The 27988-nt window shown below is 45.2% G+C and overlaps 1 protein-coding gene across 1 annotated transcript; it reads right to left on the reverse strand.

The window, feature by feature from the left end:
- Positions 1-175: 175 nt before the first annotated feature.
- YY1 (YY1 transcription factor) lies at positions 176-26717 on the reverse strand. Its single transcript, XM_059058378.2, has 5 exons — positions 25924-26717; positions 11935-12097; positions 3978-4038; positions 2106-2264; positions 176-1343 (listed from the first exon to the last, which is right to left on the reverse strand). The coding sequence occupies exons 1-5, from the start codon at positions 26594-26596 to the stop codon at positions 1161-1163; spliced, it is 1239 nt and encodes a 412-aa protein (XP_058914361.1). The 5' UTR covers positions 26597-26717; the 3' UTR covers positions 176-1160.
- Positions 26718-27988: the final 1271 nt, after the last annotated feature.

The following is a 27988-nucleotide window of genomic DNA, read 5'->3' on the forward strand; positions in this document are numbered from 1 at the left end:
GGGGAGCTAAAATCAAAAGCCGATTACCAACGGGCCTGGTGTGGGGTACTCTGAGGTAGTTCCTTAACTCGGGATGCCTGTTACCTACTCTCTCTTTCAGAATTCAGTACACATGGGAAGTATTAAAATATCCATGCATCGCTTTAATCACAAGTCACTGTAATTGAGTGCAAAATAAAGGAAACTTGAGTTGCTTTATTTAACTTCCAATTTCTGGGAGGCTCAAGAATTGTAATTATTCTGGACAACAAAAGGAAATAAGACTGTGCTTACAGATCTTTTTCTGCCGTATTCTTTCTGTAGGATTGCTATTTTATTGTTGCCCTTTCTGTTACACGGGATGTACACATCAGGTGTTAAAAGGTACAATACATTCTACGACCGAGCACCACTTTCTGTAACGGAACAGGCAAAGGAATTACACTGAACATCGGCATCTGGCAGTATTTTTCGGAAAAAAAAAAGTGACTAAAATGGGTTTAAATTGATTAACACTATTAAATCACATCTAATATTTTGATACTACATGATTCAATACAGCTATACGATACAATTATACAAAATGTGTTAACATCAAAGAATACAACCAAAATTAAGATAGCAAACAAAACCTATATAACTTTTTTTTTACAGGAAAATACTTTTGAAGTATGCATGTAACTGCCCATTCTTTTAAAGAAAATCTACTGCAAGCAAAGTTATCAACCTCCAGAAAAATCACACATAGCATTACTAAGCATATCCCCAAAAAGTGTACAATATGCACACTTGGAAAATACAAAATTAAAAAAATTGTAAGCAACAGGTGAGCTTCATATTTATAAGAGTGTGAAAAGAAGTCCCATTTTTAGCACTGTTGTATAAAGAATTGTCTTTTGATGCGAAGTTCATGAATTGTCCTCCTGTTGGGACCACACTTTACAAAAACACCGTGTTTTTGAAACGAGATTACAGAGCAAGATAGAGCATCTTAGCAATGTCATCTTATTAAAGTTTTTTTTTAAATTTTTACTACTTTATCAAAACATGTCCCTTGGGTATGTAGGATTCATTTTTAAAATTCTTTTCTAGAAACAATATACAAAGGAGGCGTATTTTATTCCCAATCACACTCCTGAAGATGCTTCCCGAGGCTGAGAAGGGTCTTCTCTCTCTTCTTCTCACTGGTTGTTTTTGGCCTTAGCATGTGTTAAGATGTGAGATTTCAGGTTAGTCGACTGAGCAAACTTCTTATTACAACCGTCGAAGGGGCACACATAGGGCCTGTCTCCGGTATGGATTCGCACATGTGTGCGCAAATTGAAGTCCAGTGAAAAGCGTTTCCCGCAGCCTTCGAACGTGCACTGTCGAGGAGAGACCAGAGACAACCCGCTCAGACTCGGACCGGGCCCGGCAGGGGCAGCTCCCTGCGGCGGCGGGGGGGTGGGGGGGAGCAGCCTATACCTCTTCTACCTCACTCGCACCTCTCTGTCCCTCCCTGCCCTGGGGGGGAGCTTCTGAGATACAGTCTAAATTAGGGGGCAGGGAGCTGAAACTCTGCCCCGACAACTCCTAGGACCCATGCATATAGCCCTTATGAATTGTTTAAATACAACGGAAGAGAACCATTCAGCAAAACAGCAAGAATCTTCCTAAATCCTATGTTAGGGTCCTAACATTTGTGTAAATATTTCAAATAATGAGAGACAAACGGTTAGGAAGGTCTGGTGTCAAGTATCAAAAAGAACCATGTTAGATTTACCAGCTGCACTGCTAATTCGTTCACCTGTTCATGGGCTTCTAGAAACAAGGCAAAATACTATTTTCAAAGTTACTCTCCTACAGCAAAAATTTTAGAAGTTCCCTGTCAATCAGCAGTTCAATATACTATAAAAAATAAGTGAACTACAGCAAGTAGTTAAAGCAAGTTAAATTGCTTTAATCCCACAGTGAACGCGTGAGAACTTCTGTTTTAGCTTGCTCTCGAGCAATCCCGTGTTTCTCCTGACGTCAAGTACACTCCAGAAACACCTTGACACATCCCGTCTGTGGTACCACACCGAGCACACGCAGCGGAGTCGAGAGCTGCGGCGGGGGACAGTGGGGGGAAGGAGGGCCGGCTCTACCTGAAAGGGCTTCTCTCCAGTATGAACCAGTTGGTGCCGTTTTAGCTTTGAGCTCTCAACAAAAGCTTTGCCACACTCTGCACAGACGTGGACTCGGGGGCCGTGGGTGTGCAGGTGTTTTCTCATGGCAGAGTTATCCCTGAACATCTTTGTGCAGCCCTTCGAACAGAGAGAGAAGCTTAGTGGTTCACTCTGCAAACTGTTACAAACGATTCTACCGCTTGACAGCCTTCACTGACACAATACAACGACCCTCCCAACCTCCCCACATACATTTTACTTCATACTACAGTAGAAATATTAAATTATTCACGACAAAAAAAAAGCCCCAAAACAAAAAAACAGCTGAAAAAGGCCTTAACATGTAATGCCAACTTCTGTTTTACAGTGAGGAAACTGAGGCTCAGAGATGTCTCTAAGTGGACTTGCCCAAGGTCACGCTACTGGTGGAGCCAGGCCGGGAGTAGAACCCAGACACCCTGGCTGCCGGCTACACCACGGCTGCCTCACCCGGCTACGCCCCCAGATGAAGTAACAGAAGCACTGAGAGAAACGGAGTTAAGATGACGGCAGTCCACCACTACCTTTGGTGGGCCCCGTATTCTGTGCTGCAAGAATGGGCTGTCATTCTCCATCGCCTACTGTTCCCTCTTCTCTCTTTGCCTCTTTCCCCTTCTTGACAGAGAAAGAAGCAAGAGGGTCTCCAAGGAATGGCAACTACAGAAGAAATTTATTTTGTGAGACACTAGGAAAAGCAGCAGGTAAACTGATCCCAGAGCAGGGGGGAGGCAGGGGGGTAGGCGGTGCTCGGGAGAAGCATGCCCTGCACCATTTCTTCTGCAGTTGTTGCCCAATAATGGAGTGAATGCGGAAATGATCAGACAGCAGGACAGAAGGACAGCACGAGTCAACACTGCACAGCTTCACAGGCAAGGGGGGTGTGAGGGGCGTGGGGGCCACAGTTTTTTCACCTTGACCCCTAGGCTGAGTTTCCATTCAGAAAATGGAATTGGGGAAAAAAAATCTTATTGGAAAAGAAGTACAGAGAGAAGCTAGAGAGAAGATGAGCACTTAAGGCATAACTGTTTTCAAATGCTTATTAGTATTTGGCCTCAACAGAAATGCTTTTACACAGCACAATTTCCACAGCAAGAACATTAGAAAAAGAGACAAGAAGAATTTATGGGTGCACAGTCTTCAGAGGTGAGACCACGAAAGTAAATTTATCCTTCTCCAACTGTTGTTGTCGTCTTTTTAAATTTTTTATTCCATTCAAAATCTCTCCCCTCCTGTTTTTCTGTACCACCTACTATACTTTATTTTCACCTCCAATTAAGTTTAAAACAGACCCAATGGATATCTCAAAGTACTTTTTAGGCTATCATTAAAGACTAATAAATTTGAAAACACATTTGAAAACAATTAAGTACTCCCTAGCAACACACAATTAACAGGGTAAATTAAAATTGTGAAGGAAATGATGAAGTCTTATTAGGGTCACTTCAGAAACATCCAAAATGACTTCCAAATTTCTATAAGGAGCCCACAGTCCCATAAAGGTCCGTGGGTGAGACACAACCCAATGCCTTAAGATTGACTTGTTAACAATGCAAAAAGAATAAAATCCTAACAGTACCAGTGATAATAAAAACATTGGCACCCTACAGTAACCCCATTTAATAGTATTTAAATTTAAGTGGCCTTTATGAAACAAAACTTACATCACAAAATACAGTCTCTTGAATTTAGAAACCAGATTATAGTTCCTCACTGAATCTCAGTTATGAAAGTGGAAATAAAAAGTGCGATTTCCTATAAGCGCTCTGAAGCTTCCTTCACAGTAACGCGCACTTTCCCCCTGGCATTACTTACTTTATGAGGGCAAGCTATTGTTCTTGGAGCATCATCTTCTTTAATTTTTCTTGGCTTCATTCTTACCAAAGGGGGGAAAAAAAAGAGAGAGAGGTTTGTAGGAATGGGTAGACTCATCTGGCATAAATCATATAGTCCCTAAAATGCTTTCCCTATAGGTACAAAAACTAAGATTACAACATGCTTCCGTGAAGGGGAAGGGATGAGACGGCACATTCTGCGAGGACCTGCGACTGTGAAGAAGCACCCTTCCAGCTACAGGGACGTGTGCTCGAGTGCAAGCACGGCTGAGGGGCGGCCTATGGTCTCGCAGCTAATAAGCTGGTGCAGCTTAGATGGCACTGTGAACTGTGTGACTGAAGTATCTGCTCTTTGTCCCAAACTCTTTAACAAATAAAAAAGACCAACAGCCCCAAAACCACAGACGAAACTCCTAGTGGGAGCAAAGTGAGGTAAGCAAAGTGAGGTATCCAAAAGCAGCTGCTGTGATAACAAGGGCGCTTTAAAAAAGGAAGATATGGGAGGGTCTTAAAACTATACATCCTGTGCAACTGCTCAAAAAAGAGGGGGGTGGTTGTCCATCTTATACCGACAGAAATGATCTTTATAACAGACTATTTTTTAAAAACGGTACAGTAAAGTCCTTTTAAACAGAGAATTATTTATATACATATACGTATAATAGCTCTAGAAGGAAACACAGCAAACTGTGAGTACTGGTTACCCTGGGGAAGAGCCCCCAGGGACTGGCGGGAACACCCCCAAACCTTTTCACACTGTTTAATTTTTTATCATACTATTAGTTTTGGTGTTGGTAGCGATGGGAGGGAGATTATAGTTTCGACCACTTGGGCGGTCAGCGAGAGCCCTGCCTGTGGAGTTACTACCCCAGAGCTTGCTTATTTGGTAACTTACCTACCTGCTATTTTCACTGAACCAAGCTTTGGTCTTTTGTCAAAACTCTCTCTCCAAAACTCCCTAAAGATCTGTGTGTGGTAGAGGATGAGAAATTAAGAGTTCCTAGAAAAACTAGAAATAAAGATTTAAAATCTCTGAAACTGATGTTCTTGTCCCTAGCTTTGCCACCTCACACTCCTGTACAAGGATGCATATTTAATACACAACTAAGCTGATGCTTCCCAAGAGTAGGCTAATTTACCACCACTCTTTCACTATGAAAGATTGCTGCTGTCGTCTTTAAGGGAGCACAGGCCCTAGCAGTATCATCCTTCTTCACTCTTGATCTGAGAAAAGGATTCCCTGATGCTCCTTACTTTATAAAATCTGTACTCATGAAATCACCTCCTTAAACTTTCCATATCCTGGATGAGCAGAGGTGAAATAATTCATCTGGTAGCTATAACTTATCTCTAAGGAGTTTGTTCAAGACAGTACAGATTTCCTACTTGGAATTCTAAGAGAACGTTTTCAGTCTGGTATCCTCCCCAGTCCAACCCTGTAGATACTTGTTCTTTCTTGTACTTGGAAGATTACCACATCAGTTAGCAAACATTTTCTAAGTGCCTGCTGTGTACAGGGCTCTGAACTAGCCTATGTTACCTTAAATACAGTTTGGGTCTGAGTTCACAAAACCAGGTACGACAAAAATTTGGTGCCACTGCGCCACCTGGAGGTTGTAATAACAGAGTCTGAAAAATAATAGTGATTCATACGACAGGGTTCTACTCCAATCAAATGTTAATAGTAAGAACGGTATATTAAGAACCAAGCTTCAATTTTCCCAACTAAGATGTTTACTCTTTGATGATTCCACTCAAATGCTGTCTTGGCTGTGAAGATAACTACATGATTGTCTTTGTCCAAATTCAGAGAATGGTACTAACCTAAAAGAGGGTGAATTTTACTGTATGCAAATTATCTCAAAAAAACCCAAAAAACTCTGACTTTGAAAACATATTCGCTGGGTTGACAAATACGTCATACTGACAACCTTTCCCCTCTTCCACCCGCCTTAGGGCTCGAACGTGGGGACAATGGCAGTGAAATGCCTATGCCCGAAGGATAGGTGTGGCCCAGTTACCTATGAGGGTCCCCAGACCTCACAAATTTTCTTAAATTCATTCCTAGGAACTTAAATTTTTCTTATCATGGAAAATTTCAAATATACACAAAAGTAAAGAGAACAGTCCTATGTGCCATTCACCCAACTCTTGATTTATTTTTTGAATGTTATTAAGTGGCATTTCTTCTTAAAATGTCATTTTTAAAATGTGTGCTAATATTTAGCAATGTAATTAATTTTAGAATGAGTTTAAAACGCATCTGGGCAAACACCCTTGGACTCAAGGAGGAAGTGGAGGTGTTTAATTGCAGCCACTCTTAAGCTCCTGAGCAAATCACTCTCTTCCCTTCAGAGTGGCAAGTGAGGCAGTCTACGGAGGTACCTTTTACATTATATTCGAACGCAAACACTAAAAAGGTCATTTTCCAAACAAGCGTGCATAGATTGAAAGTGTTGTTTTGTGAGTAAAGACTAAAATTAAAATCTTTGTGGCAACAATTGGTACATAAACCTACAAAATAAAAAATATATATATATATATTTGAAATCCTAAAAAAGAGTAATTTTTTAAAAAGACTAAAATTATATACTACTACTTAGAATACCTTCTTGACCCACCCAAACCAGTCAGTCACAAGCAACCAAGCTATGAGTTTCTCATTGACTGAGAAACTTGCAAAGCTCTTGGACCTGGAGATGATGACAACAGCATTAGCATCATGAACGAGGTGGAATGGGATGTGTGACTGGGTGCTGGCTTCAACCAGCTGCACGACCTTGAGCAAATCACTTAACTTCTCAGCCTCAGTTTCTTATTCTGTAAAAAGGTATTAGTGCTACCTATTTAGAGCTGTGAAAATTAAGAGATGATGTACGTTAAGCTCTTGAGAAATGATGGCTATTATTACCGCCAACCTGTGCTCAACGGGCCTAGGTAAAACTGAGTTCATTCCTTAAAAACATGCCAGTTGTATTTAACAACCCAGAAGGTACTGGTGGCTCCAAACCACCACTGTCAACTAATGGACTGAGAGACTGAGAAAGAACAGCACAGGTAAAGTGGAAAGGCCCCCTCCATGTATTAGAAATTATATGGAGGAGCCACGTAGGCAACAAAAGTTTCCTGTTCAATTAAAAATAGAGACTATGTAGCCTATGATGGGACTGCTGATTTTACACTGCCATTCTGCATACACTGTAAAGGTTGGACACCAGTGCCACAAACTGCAGGAATTTCCTGGACAATTTTCAGCAGGGCATTATGTGAACCAGAAGTTCTAAGTTAAATCCGTAAATGTCCCAGAAGCCAAGATGAAACATTTCTGAAGAGGTGATTCTTGAATGAAAGTAAGCAGCTTAGCTGACTCCAGACTGGAAGCAGCTGTGCTGACGGGACAGAAGGCCCTGTGTCATAGCACCACCGCCTGCAAGCACCGTTCCCCTCCCTTCTTTGTGTCGCCCAAGGCAAACGAGCCAAAGTTTGCTCAAGGGGTTCTCTCTTAGTGCACGTTCACGTGATATTGAGGGGTTTTGCGGCATTTCAGTTCCACCATCACACTTCACCTTGCTATCAAACCAGTGGAAAAGCCTCAGGGTGGGTAGTGAACCACAACAAACCAGCACCACCTCGGGACGGACCTCACCACTCGTTCTGATCTTCCTGCACAGAAGGTTTCCAAACGGCTAAGTGCAGTTAATGAAAAATGCACAAAATTTAATCGGGGAACAGAATTTTCCAGGTCCCACCCACTGACCAATTTTTGAATTATTTACTAAAAAGACATTTGAAGAAATAACAAAATCACCATAGTCCCACCTCTGCAATACCATGCCTTTCAAATAAGTCATTATTTCTTATACTTGTTCACACACACTAAGTGATTTACTAAGCAGTCTAGGCTCAGTGCAGCAGGAACCTGAACATTCTTTGGTCAGTTCCAAGTCCACTCCAGAATCCTACAACCCCAGGACACGGAGGGGAGGGGGAAAGCAACTAACATCCCACCTTAAGTCGAGAAATGAGCCACAGGGTGGGGGTGGATGAAAAGAGGAGGCCAGGAGAACAAGTTCTGTGCATTTTTATAAGCCAAGAAGATAAGATATGGCCCCCAACACTTTGAAACTTGGTGCTTCTTTGTCAACAGCTTTGAGACCCAGTCACCATTCTGGGGTCTCTGCAAAGTCCTATTCACAGCTGTTACATTGTCAAAATGTGAAGCCTAACAGAATAGGGCATTCCAGGCTCAACTATTTCTCACCACCACTGCCCAATTAGATTTATTTATTTGGTTTTACATCATCTTTTCAAGAGATACTATGAAAAATGGGGATGAGAATGAGCCCAACCTCACAACTGCCCAAATCCTGCACCTTTACTTTGTACCCGTTGTCAAGGGGAGCAAGATTACATTCTATTCTGTATACAAAATGAAATCTTTAACAGGCTGACTATAAAAGAAAATAAACACACACTATATTCAGGTAATTACATAAGTAATGCTTACTAAAGAATTCAACTGTGTGCTAGGATCATATTTCATGCTCCCCAAGTCCAATACAGTAGAGCTTCAGTTACCAAGGAGAGAATCTTCCTAGAGTCAAGTCAAATGAGTGTTCTCTCTTTAAATATTGTCAAAATTATGCCCCATTTTTAAGCCATGGTTTTCTTAACCCTGTCACCCTTGTCACGGACTTTCTGACTATCTTCTCTTCTTTAGAAGACTCTTTCCCACACTACCAAGGTCTTCTAGCTTCTTGCTCATTCTATCCACTATGAATGAAATGGACTTTTCTTGAAGAAATTCTTACAACCCACTGACTTCCTAAACTGAACAAGTTTTCCAGCCTGTTGCACAGCAGTCTTCTTGATTTTCTGTTCACTGTATTCTTTAGGAAGTCTTCCCTTTGATGTTCATCCTTATTGTACTGGAGCACACCCTCAAGTAACCTCTTCAGAAAGGATGCATGCAACATAAAACGAATACTTAGGTGTCTAAAATTGCCATTGTTTTGCCCTTGTGTTGGACTGATAGCTTTGCTGGATCAAGAATTCTATGTTTACAATAATTTTCCTCAGAAATCTCAGAACATTGCTCCTCTGTCTTCTAATTATCTATTGCTGTTGAAGAAAATTCTCATTCAGGTTTAATTATCAGCCTTTTTTAGACCTATCTTTTCTCCCTGGAAGCTTTTAGCGACATGTGCCTGAGTTTAGAGCTGAAACATCCTGGAGTTTTTGTTCAGAGAGAACTGGGGACAAGCTTTAAGATTGCTGCCCCAATTCTCCAGCAAGGGGAACAACGCTAAGGGTCACCAACACCTAATTACTTCTACCGCTCACTACCCATGGGCCCCACCTCTCTGCAAAACCTTGCCTCAGCCCTCTGCTCCTCCACCAGAATTACTTCACAATATATTATTTAGAGAAATATTTATTCTTCCCTCTCTTCGCCCTTCTGGAAACTCTACTGGCTCTTGGAATGCTGTACTTCCCTTTTTCTTTTCTTTTTTGGCCGCAGCCCACGGCATGTGGGATCTTATTAGCTCCCTAACCAGGGAGGTACAGTGGAACCGGTGCCCCCGGGGGTGGAAGCAGAGTCTTAACCACTACACTGACAGGGGAAGTCCCCTGTACTTACTTTCTTGAGTCTTCTGTCTGAATGATCCTTTGGCTCTGTCACTGGTTCTGAATACAAGGGCCTTCCCAAGACTTTACTCTTTTCTCTCCAAAACCTCCTACTGCCCCCGCCAAGAGCTTATTTACAGAACACTCTCATGCTCTTAGCCGCCCCCCATCAGATGGCTCTAGCCCTTACTTCCTGAATCCACCTCAAGTCCAGCATGATGTCTCTTCAGCATCTAAAACCAAACACTGCATACTCTGAACCCCCAACCAGCACCCTCTCCCAATTTCCCTGTCACCTATGGAGCAAAGCTTTTAATGTGCATTTAAAAAAAATTAATGTGCACTTGCCCCTCCCTCTAGACATACAGCCAACCTGTCTCCGTCTTCCACTGTCTCCTGTCATCTCTGTCACATTTACTCACATTTACATAGTCTGACCGCCACCCACCACAATTCTGGCTCAGGCCTTCATGAGCTCTTGTTCAACTGGTTTCTCCCACTTCCTGGGTGTCCCTGCACCCATCCAGCCTGGATACAGCTGAAAAGTAATTCTCTCAAATTAAATCTCTGATCATACAAACCCCTTCTCTACTGCTCAAAAACCTTCACCAGCTGTGTCTGCTACATACTGAAGAGCCCATGTCTTGGCCCAGTATTCACAGGCTCCAATGACCTGGTTTACGTTTACCTAAAATAAACCCAGTCATTTCCCTGTAAGCACCCTAATTCACAGCCAAACTTGACTACTTCTGTTTTCCGAATACATACTGGATAGAGAATGTGTATTGTGTTCATGTTGTTCTAGCATGGAGGCCCCACCATGAAAACCCCATCCACCTGTCCGAACTCTATGTTCTTCAAGGCCCAAATCAAACGCTGCCCCCTCCACAAAGCTCTCCTTGATTCCCGTGTTCCATCCCTCTATCCCTGGGACAGCAGCCCATACCCCAATAAATCTGAGTACCGTAAGGAAGATGTGACTAACTTTAGGAACACATGACATTAAACACAGGTATGATATTTGGCTCAATCTGTCCAAAAACTCTTGACCTCACTGCTAACTATGTATCCTACAGATTCCATTTTTATTTGTACTTTTGGTGGGGAGGGGAGCAGGGCAGTTAATATTCAATTTACTATCTGTATTTAAAATACAAACAGCAATAAAAGCTGGAACATGGTGTCATTAACAAAAGGATAGGGCCTTAAGTTTTTTAAAGCCATGATAAATCAGAAATAAATTAATGTTTATATTCCCTATAAGTACAGTTTCACTGGAAAGGAGAAAAGGGTACAGACCCTTTTATCAAAGCACGATGGTATTCTTATACCCACATGACACGTGGAGAAACGGAGGCTCCAAATGGCCAGAGGCCGCCCAGCTTGACTTGGGCAGGCTGGGAGAGACCAGGACACCCCAGGGTCCCCAGCTCTTCCCTACTCTGCTCTCAAGAGGCGGGGGAAAGAAAAGGTGCTCCACTCTGTTAGGACAGGAGAGCACAAAGATTTCTTTCTTACTGATTCTGTCTTTGCCTCAATTTCCTGGGCTGTTCCAGGTTCAACCTCAAGTAGGGAAAAGAAGTATACTTCCTACTCTAGATTTTATTTTATTTCATTTCATTTAAAATTTTACATCTGTGTGGGTTTTCTGACGTCCTTATAAAAACTGCCAAGCTATACTAGAAAATAATGTAAAAAGGGGCCAAGGTTTCTATAGGAATCTGGCTGGTTTCAGGCAAAACTAATAAACCACCATTGGGTTCAGACCTTCCTTGCTGCTCCTCACCTTGGATAGTCAGGCACAGGGTCCTGGCCCTAAATATTTGATCTCTTCCTGTCATGCCAGCTTAAATCAACAAAACACGGGGAGCCTAACTGATGACATGCTGAAATCGGAACTGATGAAGTCCTTTCCAGCGGTCAGCTGTACAAATCCAGTACAGACCCAGGCCTCCAGCAGCTTCAGACCAGGACAATACACGCAAATTTTAAATGTATACGAAGACGCCAGGAGGCAGTGTAAAGATCCATTTCCAAACAAATTATGTGCAATTTTATTTATTCACAAGCAACAGCAATTCCAGAATTAAAGAGCAGGTATTTGCTTCATCTTATTCAAATCTAAAATGGTGCCAGTTACATTCATAGCATAGTTACCAATGAAAATAAAAACCAACTGCTTTTGTTTTCAGAAGCTTCCCTAGAGCAAGAATACAAACCACTATTGTAACTTAGGCACCAAAAAACACAGCTGGCAACACTCAAGTACTTTCTTCAGTAAAAAGAAAGGAAAAGTTCTTATAACTTACCTAGCAAATTCTGCTAGTTGTTTGGGATCTGAGAGATCAATGCCAGGTATCCCTCCAGGAGGAAGTTTCTTTCCTGTCATATACTCTGAATAATCGGGAGGTGAGTTCTCACCAATGATCTGTTCTTCAACCACCGTCTCATGGTCAATATCTTTTTTTTCATCTGAAAAACATAAGATGGATCGTCTTAGCTGAGTAAAGAAGTATCTGTAAGCAAACACATTTTTAAAACTATAAAAAATGCTTTCCTTAGCAGCTTCTCAAATGGATGATTTATAGCCATTACCTCTTAACCACCCAGTCTTTCTCCTCAATCTCTTAAAACCCTGTTTCAGCTTGAAGGTCACCAAAATCCTCAATGCCAAAGTCAACAACCTTTCCCTCAGCGTTCCTTCTTAGCCTAGTGGGAGGCGTTGGCCATTACTGTCCTCAGCATCCACTTTTCCCGGTTCTACGCCCACTCCTCTAACCGGCGGCTTATTTTCAGCTTCCTTGCTTCTCCTCCTACCGCTTCTCAGAGTTCTGCTTTCTGTCCGCCACACACACTTCCTGTTACCCACCAACTCTGCAATGCTGACTCAGATCTGATTTTCCAGCCTTCACCTCTTAGCTAGCCTCTTGCCTACCACGCCACTCTCCTCATTCTTCACTCTTCTCCCCTCACTCTTAGCTCCAGCGATATTGGCCCTTTAAGTTCCTCCAAGGTACCATGCCCATCCAGCCTAACCTCAGGGCCTTTACCCGTGCAATTTTTATTGACTACGATGTGTAGTCATAGCTGTGTGATTTCTGTCACCCACTCCCACTAAACTGTAAACTCCACGAAGACAGGGATATTTGTCCGTTTTGATCCCCATGTATCCCTAGAGCCTTGCTCTGAGTAGGCATGTAGGTTGGTCCTCAATAAATATGTGTTCAGGGACTTCCCTGGTGGTCCAGTGGTAAAGAATCCACTTTCCATGGTTGAGAATCCGCCTGCCGATGCAGGGAATACGGGTTCGTGCCCCGGTCCGGGAAGATCCCACATGCCGCGGAGCGGCTGGGCCCGTGAGCCATGGCCACTGAGCCTGCGCGTCTGGAGCCTGTGCTCCGCAACGGGAGAGGCCACAACAGTGAGAGGCCCGCGTATCAAAAAAAAAAAAAAAAAAAAAAAAAGAATCCACTTTCCAATGCAGGGGACATGGGTTCGATCCCTGGTTGGGGAACTAAGATCCCACATGCCTCGGGGCAACTAAGCCCACGGACCTCTCAACTACTGACCTTGTGTGCCTCAATGAGAGAGCCCGTGTGCCACAACTAGAGAGGGAAAATCCACATGCCACAACTAGAGAGAAGCCCACGCACGGCGGCAGAAGATCCTGCGTGCCACAACTGAGACCCAACACAGCCAAAGAAATAAAGAAAAATAAATAAATAAATAAATAAAATATGTGTTCTAAGATAATGTAGGAGAGCTCTACTTATATGTTCTACTACCATCACAAATCCAACAGGTTAAAAAAAAACTACCCCCACAATAAGTCTCCTATATTCTAGACACCAAATCCTATTGACCATTCTGGGTCCTATGCTGTCTGGTCTCATTTTACCGTATCTAGTATTTTATTTCTCCTTTGCACATGCCCTCTATATTCCAACCAGCCTCTTTTTCACACAGGTTAATTCAGAAGTGCTTGGAAGGAAATACTCAGTAAGAATAAGGAGTTTCTCCCTTCGCTCTTTCTCATCACCTCTCTCCAAACCCAGCCCACACTCTGGAGTCTAGCTCAGATTCTCTAAGGGCTGGCTGATTCCATCACTCCAACCTCAGAGTCTTAACTTTGAATTCCTGGATTATTTCTGAATAATAACATTGATGAACTCTAAATCATGCTGTTTTGAACTTTTGTTGGCCTTGTCTCTCAAACTAGAGTGAAGCGCCCAGAGACCAAAACCAGTCTTCTACTACTTTGGTGACTAAAGCAGAAAATACAATGCTTCAAAACTCTCAATGCTAACTGAAAATATCTTCTTCTCCACCAAATTGCTTCACAATGAAAAGCACAGAATACAACAGTTTTAAACTTTAAATGCATCTCCTTTCCCACCGTTCTTCACTTTAGGGAACATTACAGGTCATTACAAGAAACCACAGAATACAATAGCAGCTGACATGTTATCGAATGTTTCTGGGAAGGCACTATTTTAATCACTGCACATATTACCCTATGAAGTGGGCAAACTAGCAAGTTCATTTTACAGAAGAGAAAGCTGAGACACAGAGAGGTTAAGTAACTTGCTCAGGGTTAACCAGTTAGTAAGTGACAGGGGTGAACTCTAAGACCTGAGCGCTTTACTGTTAGGCTCAGCAGCCTCTTGTCTGGAACGGAACTAGAAAGAACCTGATAATATAACCCAGGTTATCCGTTTACGTATGAAAAGCCTAAGAAAACCTAGCTGGATGCATTAATAAAAAAGAAGAGGAAATGTGGTTACTGATCACAAGTTACAAAGCTGGGACTCCGCACTGTAACCAAATTCTTTCACTTCTTTTCTCAGGGCTGCGATAATTCCTTTACCCTCTGATGGCTCCAGCCTAGGCACTACTACTACCACATCAACTTTCTAGTGGTAGCGAAATAAACTGGTGGGTAGGGAGGCTATTTTTCTTCACTGAAACTTTTTCTTCTCACAGTGAAGACACATTCTTGTTTGTACCTTTCTAATAAATACAGGAATGATGGCAAGGTTGAGAATCACTGCTGCTCTGGGCAAGCCATTGATAAGGATTATGTCTCAAGTGTGCTGGGGCACAAAGGAAGCTGAACTCTTGGCATAAAGGAATCACAGGCTCAACCATTCCTTGTATTAGTTCAACACGTAATAACTGAGGGCCTCCTGTGAGCCTGGCACTGTTCTAAGCAGCAGAAACAAAACCAGGTCTCTGCCCTCATGGGACTTTACATTCCGGCGAGGGAAGCTGTCTCACTCAGTTCAGGCTGCTATAGCAAAAATAGTCTAGACTGGGTGGCTAAAACAGAAATGTATTCCTTACAGTTCTGGAGATCAAGGTGCCAGCCCGCTGAATCCCTTCTTCCTGGTTCCCAGACATCAGATGTCTTCTTGTTGTATCCTTACATACACACCATTTCTCATCACATTACACGATTTCTGTCTCTTATTATAAGAGCACTAACCCCATCCATGAGGGCTTTATAATCTAATAACTTTCCAAAGGCCCCACCCTCCAAATACCATTGCATCAGGGATTAGGCTTCAACATATGAATTTTGGGGTGACACAAACTGAAGTCGAATGAGGAAATACTTCTTGACAATCAGTCCTTAGTTCCAACATAAAGTACCCAGAAAACAATCAAATGATTAAGAATTAGAATACATGGGACTTCCCTGGTGGCACAGTGGTTAAGAATCTGCCTACCAATGCAGGGGACAAGGGTTCAAGCCCTGGTCCGCGAAGATCCCACATGCCAGAGAGCAAATAAGCCCACGAGCCACAACTACAGAAGCCTGTGCGCCTAGAGCCCGTGCTCCGTGACAAGAGAAGCCCGCACACCGCACCGAAGAGTAGCTCCCGCTCGCTGTAACTAGAGAAAGCCCGCGTGCAGCAATGAAGACCCACAATGCAGCCAAAAATAAATAAATAAATTTATTTTCTTTAAAAAACAAAAAAACAGGTTAGATTCAAGTTTTATGGTGGAGGAGGAATGAACATGGCTGGGTGATGAATCAGACGGGGGGGGGGGGAGGTTGGTGGTGGAAGAGGGATGTCAAGTATGCCATCTCAGTCAGTTTCTTGTTTGTGTTTCCTGGAGGACAGTGGTGTCATTAGCTAAGATGAAAAATGGGGGAAGAGACAACCCGCAGGAGAGGATCTGGAATCCCACTTTGGTTTGGTTCCACTAGCTAACTGTGCGACACCTAGTGGACAGACCTCAAGGAGGTAAGAAATAGCTACGTACTGGGGATAAAAAGAAATCTAGGTTGGAGAGAAATATAATGGGAATCACTGGCATACAAACTGCTAAAAGCTGCACAAATATATCTTATCTATAAAAAAATAGAGAAAGAGAAAAGGCTCAGAACCAAAAGCTGTGTAATTCCAATATTGAGAGAATGAGGAGGACTTTGCAAAGGAGTCTAAAGAGATACCTGTTCAGTTAGAGAGAAAACTACCTTTGTCTAATGAGAATCTTAATCAGTGACACACCAAGTGAAAGTGGCACACAGTGAAAGCAATCTGTCCTGAAGTACACACAATAAGTGCATGATCCGTACATCATTTTAAAAACCATAATTAAACTGATTAAAAATCAGTCTGCTTTTGATTATCACTATATACCTGCACTTCCAAAACAATGTCAATATGATATTCTTTCCTTAAACAAACACAAACAACTTTTGTTGGTCTAAGTTCTAAATAATTGCTGTGGTTATTGTACGCTTCCATAATATATACTTAAAACTTCATATTATCATCACATTATTTCTTACTTATTCCTTAACAAACACCGTATTTCATGGAAGTTAATTTGGAGAACTCTTTGAAGACCAGTGCACAGAAACTGTAAAATAGAGGGTTGTTAACTATTCAACAGCAAAATTTAAGAAAATAAACTACTTATATAGGGGAAAAAAATCACATTTCAAAGAAGACTGCCAGAGAAATGACAAAAGATGCTAGTATCTATTGCCAGAAGAAATCAAAGATGTCTGCCTCATTTTCACCAAGAACTGGACACATATAAAAGCAACAGATCAAATTATGTCAGTTTGCTATAATTTGGCCATTTTATCTGACTTTTGCAAAGAAAATCTTCAGAAGTTTTTGCCAAATAGAATTTATGATGCACTAAAAGACAAATACTGCATTTACAGACCATGTGTACATAAGCTTCCCTCTTTGTCCAAAAAACGAAAGTGAGAAGTATTAATTCATTTTTTCTTTTTGTACAATTTTATTTTAAAATGTTTTATTATAATATGTATTCAAATACAGATTTTCACTGCCTGCAGTGGCCATTATTATATTCCTTCCATTTCAGAATTACTACTGAGATAGATTCACTGTATAGAGGAGGATGAAGGTGTAAACTGATCAGCTGTGATTATCAATTTTCTTATATGTGTTACTGAGTTCTAGTGACTGGCAACCGAGTAATTATCAAATACACATCAAGGGACTTCTCTGGTGGTGCAGTGGTTAAGAATCCACCTGCCGGGGCTTCCCTGGTGGCGCAGTGGTTGAGAGTCCGCCTGCCAAGGCAGGACACACGGGTTCGTGCCCTCGTGCGGGAAGATCCCACATGCCGCAGAGCGGCTGGGCCCGTGAGCCATGGCCGCTGAGCCTGGGAATCCGGAGCCTGTGCTCCGTAATGGGAGAGGCCAGGACAGTGAGAGGCCCACGTACCGCAAAAAAAAAAAAAAAAAAAAAAAAAAAAAAAAAAAAAAAAAAAATCCACCTGCCAATGCAGGGGACATGGGTTCAAGCCCTGGTCTGGGAAGATTCCACATGCTGCGGAGCAACTAAGCCCGTGAGCCACAACTACTGAAGCCCGAGTGCCTAGAGCCCATGCTCTGCAACAAGAGAAGCCACCACAATGAGAAGCCCGCGGGCAGCAACGAAGACCCACACAGCCAAAAATAAATAAATTAAAAACAAACAAACAAACAAATACATATCAAAGTAAAGCATGTTCATGAAGCAAAGTATCTAAATTTGCTTTAAAATCTGTTTTGTATATTCTTCTCTGGAGTTTTCCTTGAGGGTAGGTAGTTAATTATCTCATTGTTTCAAGGGGACACGGTTAATCCACATTAGAAGTGTCACCAAAATCAGTTTTTATAGACCTGAAACTAACATAACATAGTAAATCAACTGTACTCTAAAACAAACAAAAAAATCGGTTTCTATAATCAATGTGACTTAAACTTATAATTGTGATTATACAACACAACTAGGCAGAGCAAATGAAGACCAAATCTCAGAATTCCTGTTTGGAAAAAGCTGAGAAAACAAGTCATTGATTCAAAGAAATCGGGTGGGGGCTTCCCTGGTGGCGCAGTGGTTGGGAGTCCGCCTGCCGATGTAGGGGACGCGGGTTCGTGCCCCGGTCCGGGAAGATCCCACATGCCGTGGAGCGGCTGGGCCCGTGAGCCATGGCCGCTGAGCCTGCGCCCCGCAACGGGGAGAGGCCACAACAGTGAGAGGCCCGCGTAACGCAAAGGAAAAAAAAAAACCAAAACAAACAAACAAAGAAATTGGGTGGTAGGAAAAATATAATATTGAGAAAACTTCTAGTCAAAAGTGTGGATTAGATGATTCCCGTGCTCACTAACACTACGGCTAGAGGCAAATGACCTACAACAACCAGGCCTAAGATGGAAGGTGTTGGAAAAAAACTCTAGCCAATATCATCCAGGAATGGGGTGGCACACTTTGAATTGTTTCAGCAGGCCAATCCATTCATTCACATTTTAAAAACATTCTTTTTTCTGTACATGGGAACTATTCAAAAGGTTAAAAAGGTACATAAGTAAGTTCCTGTCTCTTAGCTAGTCAGTTTCTAAGTTACCAAAGCTATAGCCACTCTCAGTCGTTTGAGGCAAAGCAAAGAGACTCAAAACATTTACAGTCAAAAAGAAATGACTGAGGAACCAGATGTAAAGGCTGGGAGCACTCTACCGGCCTAGAAACCAGGTCCATAAGTGGAGCTTCACCTGCCCTCCATGCTGCCACCAAACTGGTTTGCTCGCAATGTTATTCAATGTCTGATAAAAGGTATGTGAATAACACAAGGCTCCTTCCCTTCTTGCCCACCTCTCAGCCCCCACCTGGGCTTTCCAAAGCCCAGACCAAGATCTCCTTCCTTCAAGAGGCCTCTCATTGCTATCACTGACCCTTCTTTGGTTTCCTTATTTATTAAAGGGTAGACCACCTATCATATATAAGGCTGAAACAAGGTAACACATTAAATGGGAACCATGGTGTCTGGAAAAGAGGTGTGCAAAAACACCTTTATTCCAAAAAACAAACAAACAACCTTTATTCCACTTTGCCCTCCCTCCTGGGCCTAAGGGGGAAGAGTAGGGCCTATGCTTATGGTTTTTAAAGAATGTTGAACTTTTAAAAACTACAGTAAGTAAAGAATCACCTTCAATTAGGTTACGTTTAAGTCTTTTGGCTGCTCCAAGACACTACATGAAATCTGACACGATACTAGCTGGAATCCGTGCATTGCTATCACCCAGTGGGCCCCTTCATATAGAAAACAGTTTATTTTAGAATTCAGTCCTAAGAAAAGTTTGATTCCCCTAGAAGATTTTCTATCTTAGAATCAGCTAACAGTAGTAGTTTCCTTATTTATCTTGACTGCCAGGAAGCTCATTAGGGTTGACCCTAATGCTTCCTTTTTATCTGTGATCCTGATTTTCACCAATTTACATAACTTTTTTTTAACTACTTCCCTATTTGTTTATTTATGGGTTGGTTAGATTTTGTTTCTCCACACCTTCCATTGTAGGCCATTAACTTTGGTCTGACCATTCTAGGTAACTTTTGACCAAAATGACATTATCTACTCACCACCGCCATCAAGCCAAACCTTCACCAAAATGGGGGAGAGCTAATACTTGAGATTCATTGCTAAGCAACAGACAAAAATTAGACATAGGCTGTTTCCACTTTTCCCCACTAACAGAGACCTTAGGAAGGGATACTATCATTTACTAAGTACCTCTTTCATGCCAGCAACAGTCACATTCCTCAATTCAAACAAAACCTTTATGTATAACCTCAAGTTTTTGGTTGAAGAAATCAAGCCTCAGAAGTGCCAAGCAGTGGGACTTCCCTGGTAGTCTAGTGGTTAAGACTCAGTCAGCACTTCCACTGCAGGGGGTGCGGGTTCAACCAGAGGTCGGGAACTAAGATGCCCGGGGCGGGGGAGAAATGCCAAGTAGTGTATCTAAAGAGGCACAGTAAGTGGTAGATCCAGGATTTGAATTTAGAACTGACTAAAGTCCACACTTTTTCTAAAAAAGGAATGCTTCTCCACCCTCTCCCCACACTTACTACTCCTTTTCTGAAAGTAGTAATAGGTAAGAGTGGTATTTTGGACTCTAGGCTAGGATTCTGCCTTTTAGCACAATTCCATGCACTCATTCACCCAGTTATTTACTGAGAATCTTCTATGTACCTTGTACCATCGTCAGGCTGCAGGGTTACAGCCCAGGACTTACACTCTAGAGGAAGTTGACAGACAAGCAGCAAGTTAAAAGCCAGACAATTTCAGACGGTGCTACAAAGAAGATAAAACAGGGTTGAGAGAGAATGATGGCGAGGGGGGTGCTAATTTGAAAGGATGGAAGGGTAGGCCTCTTAGAGCTGAAACTTGAAAAACAGATGGCACTAAGAAGGTGAACATCTGGGGTCAGAGCACTGGAAGCAGAAGTAAGAGCAAGTGCAAAGGAACAAGTTCAAGAAACTAAAAGAAGGCTGGGAAGGTTGGAGTATAGTGGGAGCACAGGGACAAGGAAGGAAGTCAGGAAGGAAAGCAGGGGCCAAATCACGTGTGGCCTGGCAGGTTATGAGAAGTTTGGATTTTACTGAATGCAATAGTATGTCTCTGGGATGATGATGATGATGTGTGTGTTTGGAGATATAAAACATAAAATTTACCATTCTAATAACCATTTTTAAATTTGCAGTTCAGTGGTATCAAGTATATCCACACTGTTGTGCTTGAGGGACTTTTAGACAAGGGAGTGAATTCACATAATTTAAGCCGTAGAATCTAATTCAGAAAGGAACAGTGTGTGTGTGATGCAGTCAGATCCCCAGAAGTAAAAACCAGCAGTCTGTATTCAGTCCTCGTCAAGAATCTATAAAAACGTAGTTAGTATAATAACTATATGTATTACTACAAATTACAAGTGAGTTATCAACAAAATTAAAAACCAACTCTCACTTTAGAGTCACGGCAGCAGCTTCTATTTTGGGGGGGTGCTTAAAATCTAGAAGACAAAAAGGGTAAAGAAGGGAGCAGAGTTGAGAACTGTAAAAGGAGAAAGACACTTCAGAGTGTTTTTAAGAGTGTGATACTCTGAGTTGCTAGAAATTCTACCTGAAGTTTATGGCTCTTCTAGGAGAGGAGACAGGGTCTGGACACCACAGAACAGCGTCCAGCACAACGGTGCCTCTTTCCATGCGCCTCAGCTCTTATATTTTAGGGGAATAACTTACACAAGAAAGAAAAGAGCCCATCACAACCATTTACATTAGCTTAATATTTATTCATATCTGAAACCACACTGTAAGACTAAAGTAACTGAAGAGTTACTATAAATTTTACTCAAGAGAGTTCCTATTATCTCACCAGATCATGTTAAAATTGGGTAGTTTTCTTTAAGAAACTGAGTGTACTGCTTCCTTTTGTCACATAATAATTCAGAAAGGAGTAGAACTGCTGTAAGGGAAATGAAAAATGCCTTTTGGGGTCCCCCTACTACAACAAGTCATTTTACAAAGATCCCAAGGTCAGAAGTTAAGATATGCCAAGGTCAGATCTCTGGTCAGTGCCCTCTAAAGGGAAATCTGATGCCGCTACTAATAAGATTCCCAGAAACCACTGGGCTTGCTGTTACTGATAATTAATCACTAAGTTAAAGGGAATGGGACCTACCAACACAAGACACCTAGGACTGGGAACTGGCTCCTCTCCTGACCTGTGAAACCCACCATAAATAGGAAGGCACAACCTTACACAACAGAGTCAACTAACTTCCAAGACCTGCCCACATCTTCCTAAGGCTGCTAACAGTAAGTAATGACATGAAAGTTTTCTTCAACGTCCAGGTAGTGTTTCTGATGCCAAACTTTGAAAATACAATGTTTGCGTGTTTATCCAATAATACAATAGGACACACAACTCACTGGTTAATGTTCAGATTTAAAAATTATAAAAAGTTTTCACTTTTGTTCACTCCTCCCATGGGAAGCAGTGAGAGCAGTTTATAAACTGGTCACCTAGAAAGAGAAGGTCATGAGATGACAAAAGAATGTAGATCTTAGGAAATGTTCATTCTTGATTCAGGAAAGACCCCACATGCCGCGGAGCAACTAGGCCCGTGCGCCACAACTACTGAGCCCGCACGCCTAGAGCCCGTGCTCCTCAACAAGAGAAGCCACCGCGATGAGAAGCCCGCGCTCACTGCAACTAGAGAAAGCCTGCGCGCAGCAACGAAGACCCGACGCAGCCAAAATAATTTTTTTTTTTTTTTTTTTTTTGCGGTACGCGGGCCTCTCACTGTTGTGGCCTCTCCCCGTTGCGGAGCACAGGCTCCGGACGCGCAGGCTCAGCGGCCATGGCTCACGGCCCCAGCCGCTCCGCGGCATGTGGGATCTTCCCCGACCGGGGTACGAACCCATGGTCCCCTGCATCGGCAGGCAAACTCAACCACTGCGCCACCAGGGAAGCCCCAAAATAATTTTTTAAATAAATAAAAAAAACTGATCTTACTAAAGCAGGTGTCAAAACAAACAGAAAGGCTATTTGTAAATATCAACCCAGGAGTCTGGCATACTTTAAAAAATTATTATTCATTCTCTTCCAAAAGCCTAAAATGCTAGTTGTAGGTAGGTCAGGAGCCGTGGCCTCTTCTGACACGGATTTTTCTTTTCCTACTGGGGGAGACAGCTGTTGACTGGGGGTGGTGGGGAGGGAGAGTTAATAACCGGGAGACGCAATCTGACAGCACCGAGGCTTATCAGTAAGCCAAGGCTTCCAGAGCTACCAGGTTAGGCATCGGGCTCTATGACTTAGGCTGCCCTATGTAGGTCATGGGGTTGACATGATTACTTTGGAGGGTTTCTTGGGCTTGGCTCCATGGGAATTTACATTTATGGCATCTCTCCTTAGTGATAAAGAGCATGGTAAAAAAGGAAAAATAGCGAATGGAATGGTCAGGATTAGTAATTTTTGGCAAACCTGAACTTTCTGAATATAGAAAAGTGAGAAAAAATTTAATACTTTTGGACTTTCTTTCAATTTGCTGATTCTAATGTCAATGGCTTTCTGCTCTGAGATGTTTTACTCGATCTAGCACAAAGCACTTCTATATTTGGTCTAACCGAAGATAGTTAAAATACCAACAGCCTCGAGTGAAGGTCACAAATTCTAACTACCTGAAACCTCAAGATTTGAAAGCCTTCTTAGGTTTCTCTCAAAACTAAATGTTTTAAAATACTCAGCTCTTATTGTTAGCTTTCCTACTCGACCCAGTGATTTAGTTAAGTGGTTTAGTTTTTAATAAGTTCTACAAAAGAGGATGTCACTCCCAAACTACAGTGATGAATAACTAGGAAAAAGAAAATACATAATACTATGCCCTAAATCTGGCAACAAGGAAATGTTCATTAATTACATGCCAGGAAAAAAAAGCAAAAACCAACATGGGCATTAAAGCAAAGGATTAAAACTATTCAAAACAGTTAAACCATGATTAAATATTAAGACATATTCAGCCTTAACTAGACCTTACTTTTCTCATCTGCAAAAATAAGCAGCTCCTGCTGTGTTATCTCTACACTGGCATATTACTCAGCCGTAAAAAGGAATGAAGTACATTCTACAACTTGCATGAAATCTTGAAAACAGACTAAACCAGACACAAAAGACAACATATTATATGATTCCATGCAAAAGAAATGTCCAGAACAGGCAAACCCAGGGAAAAAGTAAGATCAGTGGTGGCCAAGGGCTGGGGGGTGAGGGTGGGGAATAACAGGTATGGGGTTTCTTTCTGGGATGATAAAAATGTTCTGGAATTAGATAGTGGTGATGACTGCACAAACTGGTGAATACAGTAAAAACCACCGAACTGTGCACATGGGAATGATGTTAATAAAAAGAAAAAAAGCAGATCTCTAGGGACTCTTCCAGATCTACAACCACTCTACTACAGGACTACTAGATTCCCTTTCTGCTGTTCCATTCAAACGATACCAACCATACATGCCAGACAACTAACTCTTTAAAGAAATGGACATTAAGATATCCCTAAACTGTACAACCCTGTAGCAACCACTTGCACAGAGAAAATAATGACTTTTAAGCTCACCTGATACATACCACTTCAAGTAAAGCCTACAACACCAAGTTTTCTGACTATGGAGAAGTGGGTTAACAATTTGGTAAGATCAAACGCAGAATACATAAAATACCCTGGTTTTCTTAATTACTATAAAGCCAACATGACCATACCGTGAGAAATAGTAATTATAGCTTTATGTGGTTAATGGATCTTTACCCAAATGTCTAATTTCAAACGATACCCCGAATTAAGCAAACTCATCAATAACCAACACCCCCTCCCTTACTCCATTCCGATTAATAATGGGAAAACGTGGCTTTTAGTTCCAACATGATCACCGTGCAATCATTCTGCGCTACCAGAATGCATACAAAAGAGATCTTTTGATAACCTTTTAAGTACTCAAATATATGTTTCACTGAAACCTATAGCCCCTGCTAAACTCAAAGTATTGACAGTTCTACCAGGCCCTCCGAAATCCAGAACAGCAGCGCTGTTGGCACTTGCTATCACATTCTGACAGAACCTCCGCTCCTTCGCTCACTCCTGAGTCACAGATCCATCCAGCTTTAGTTACCTCCGCCTGGGGCTTTCGGTAGATACAACCAGACCAGCTTCTCAGTCCAGACTTTTCGCCTATTTCATTCGTTCCTGAGAATGTTAACAACGCTTCAATACTCAACGTTCACCACATTTTGAGGCTCCATCCAATTGTGAGAATTTATTAGACAGCGCTGGAGTAACTATGGCGTAAAGGATTCTACCACTTAAATCTAATTATCACAGGTACTAGGTTAACTAGTTATGGCAGGATTATTCTCAGTCTATTTACTATTCCAACAATTTAACAAGATAGCCTGTGGATAAAATAATAGGATAACGACTTGAAAACACCACTTATGAAGTAAAAACAAAAAGATTTACATATGCAAATAAGGCTCTTCAGCCCCAGATATTTTTTCTGGCCCTCGTTCAAAGAAAGCAATACTAAAACAGTAGAAAGACCCTTTCCAGAATCCTTCTTTTCACGGGAAAAATAAGGAGTTTTCTATCAAGTAAAACGCGTCTAGCAACTTTAGTCGATTTGTTAGTAGCAAACGTTCCTAGCTGTGTAACTAACCAGCCTTCCTGCAAACAGCCAGCTACTTAAGAAAACTCCCCCAAACACCCAGGACTGAGCAATCTGCAAAAACCCGCGAGCCCTCTCACTAGGCAGCGCGGGGGGAGCAGAGGCGAGGCCCTCGCCGCACCGCGGTGACAGGCCCCGCCGACGCCGAGCCCGCACACACGCGAAATCGACGTGCCGCCCAAGTCCCGCCCCGCCGAGGCGAGGTGAGGCGAGCGCAGGGAGCGCGGCCGCGGGCAGGATCCGGCCTGCGCGCGGGGCGGGCGAGAGGAGGGCCGGGCGGGCGCCCCCGCCCCCCTCGGAAGGCGCCTCCCGGGAGCAGTTGAAGCTCGGGGAAGGGGCGGGGGCGGAGCCGGGGCAGCGACGCCCCCCAGAGGAAGGCCGCGGAAAGGCAGCGGCCCGACCCGGGCGCGAGGTCCAGGCCGCGCAGCCCCGCCAACGCCCTCCCGCGCCCCCGGGCCTCGCGGGGAGATGGCCTCGCGGCCGGCCGGCCGGGGCCGCGGACAACGGGCCCCGGGCCGGCTGTTGGCCGAGCACGCCCCGCCCCGCCCCGCCCCGACCGAGGAAACTACGCCATTGCGGCCTAGCGGGCGGCGCCGCGCCTCCGCCGCCATCTTCGCCGCGCCGCCGCCCGCCGCCCCCGCCGCGGCCCGCCATCTTTTGGGGCCGCCATACTTGCCCCGCGAAGAAGATGGCGGCGCCCATCACACACATAAAACATGGCTTCCCTTCAAAACAAAAACATCCCGGGGGCCGGCGCGCGCCGGCGCTCACCTGAGGACCACATGGTGACCGAGAACTCGCCCTCCAGGGTCTTGATCTGCACCTGCTTCTGCTCCCACTTCTTGTTGCCCGCGTCCGCGCCGCCCGCCGCCCCGGCCCCGCCGCCGAGATAGCCCTTCTTGCCGCTCTTCTTGCCGCCGCCCTTCTTGACGCGGCCGCCGCCCGACGACGACGAGCCGCCGCCGCCGCTCTTGCCCGCCGCCGCCACGGTGACCAGCGTCTGCTCAATGTAGTCGTCGTCGCCGCCGGCCGGCGCGGGCACCGGGATGAGGATCTGGTCCTCGAAGCCGTCCTCGGCGCGCAGCCCGTCCGAGTCGTCGCCGCCCACCACCTCCTCGCGCGTCTGCACCAGGATCACCTCCTGGTGGTGGTGCACCTGGGTCGGGTCGTCGGTGACGAGCGGCTGCAGCGCTATCATGGGCGGGTGGTGGTGGTGGTGGTGGTGGTGGTGGTGGCCGCCCGCGTGCCCGTGGCCGCCCCCGCCGCCGTGGTCGCCGCCGCCGCCGTCCTCGTCGTCGTCGTCGTCCTCCTCCTCCTCGCCCACCACCGTGGTCTCGATGGTCTCCACCGGGATGGTCTCCACCTCGATCTCGTGCAACTCCACGATCTCGGCCGGCATCTCCGAGCCGTCCGTGGCGATGTAGAGGGTGTCGCCCGAGGCCATGACTGAGGGCTCGGCCGCCACGGCCGCGGCAGCCTCAGCTCCGGGGCTGCGGGCAGGCGGGCGAGGAGGCAGCCGGCCGTGGGGAAGGAAGGCAGAGGGAGGAAGGCGGCGGGCGGGCGGGGGGAGAGGGGGCGGGCGGCGGGGGGAAGGGGCGGGCGCGGCGGCGGCGGCGGCGGGCTTCCCCGCCTCCTCGCCTCGGTGCGCCCCGCGCTCGCTCGGCCGCTGCTCGCCCCGGCGCCCCGCCGCGCCTCGGCCGCCCGCTTTGGCCGCGCCTCCTCCCGCCCTCCGGGCCGGCGCTCCGCTTTCCCCTTCCTCCTGCGCCTCCGCCTCCTTCCACACAAATACCAACTCCTCACCCCGAGCCCAGATCTCGCCGCCGCCGCCGCCGCCACACTCCGCTCAGGCTCGGCCTCGCGAGACTTCCGTGCAGCCTCGGCCCGCCCCGCCTCGCTCCTACTTGCCTGCTCGCCCTCTCGCTCCTCCTCCTCTGCCAATCGATCTGCCCGTTCGCCGCCGCGGCCCCGCCCACTCAACCCGGGCTCCTCCCGGATTGGGGCCGCCGGGACGGCCTCCGCGCGCGCTGGCTGGCCGCTGCGCGTGACGTCAGCGCGCCGCAGCCGCCGCTGCCGCCACCGCGAGTCGCGCGGCCCCCGCCCTTCGCGGTGCCACAGCTGCGGAGCCCGCCGCCCCGGGCCCGGGCCGCACTCGGGAGCGGGGCGTCGACGCTGCAGCCGCCGCCTTGGAGCCGGTGAGCCGTTCGCGCGGCCCCCGGCGCCGCGGGGGAGGGGGCCTGCGGGGCAGGGCGGGGCCGGCCGAGCGCAGGGTCCAGGCCGTTGGGCGGCCCGGGGGCCGTGACGGGGTCGGGCGGCGCACGCGGGGCGGTCCCCGCGCCCCAATAAAGTCTGCTTTGACGAGAAACGCTTGTGCCTCCTTTTTCGTGTCGGGCGGCGTCCGCTCCTGACGCCTAGTTTCGGGCGGGCGATGGCGGCCGAGTGAGGGAGGAGGACCAGGCGAACAAAGGAGGGTGGGCGGGCGGGCAGCGGAGGGAAACGTCCGCCGGCGGCCGCGGGTCAGCATATATTGCCGCGAGCACCCCGTCCCCGCTCTCCGCTGGGTCCGGGGCTGAGCACAGGTGGGCTGCACGCGGGGCGGGGCGGGCGGGCGGAAGCGGCGCGCGGAGCCCCCAGGTCCACCGTTGGAAGGATGTCCGTTATCCTTTTGTGACCCGCGGAAACCTGAGACGAAGCCGTTGGGTGCCTGCTTCCCCATAGGTCTTAGAACAGCAGGGTCCCGGCCGCTGGTCCGGTAGCTTGGCTTTTTGTGGCTTTCGAAATTTTCCTTCTGTCTTCCCTTTCTTCGCTTTCCAGCCAGTCATTGTTTCCCTCGACCACT

This window comes from Kogia breviceps, chromosome 3 (assembly GCF_026419965.1).
Source record: "Kogia breviceps isolate mKogBre1 chromosome 3, mKogBre1 haplotype 1, whole genome shotgun sequence".
Taxonomy (NCBI): Eukaryota; Metazoa; Chordata; class Mammalia; order Artiodactyla; family Physeteridae; genus Kogia; species Kogia breviceps.

Bases quoted from the DNA above. Each gene is read 5' to 3' on its own strand.
- YY1 (XM_059058378.2), bottom strand. From the start codon at position 26,596: ATGGCCTCGGGCGACACCCTCTACATCGCCACGGACGGCTCGGAGATG. The intron at 2,265-3,977 runs GTAAGTAATGCC...CTCTGTTCGAAG, and splicing joins CAATAGCTTGCCCTCATAAA to GGCTGCACAAAGATGTTCAG. The intron at 1,344-2,105 runs GTAGAGCCGGCC...TCTCCTCGACAG, and splicing joins CTGGAGAGAAGCCCTTTCAG to TGCACGTTCGAAGGCTGCGG.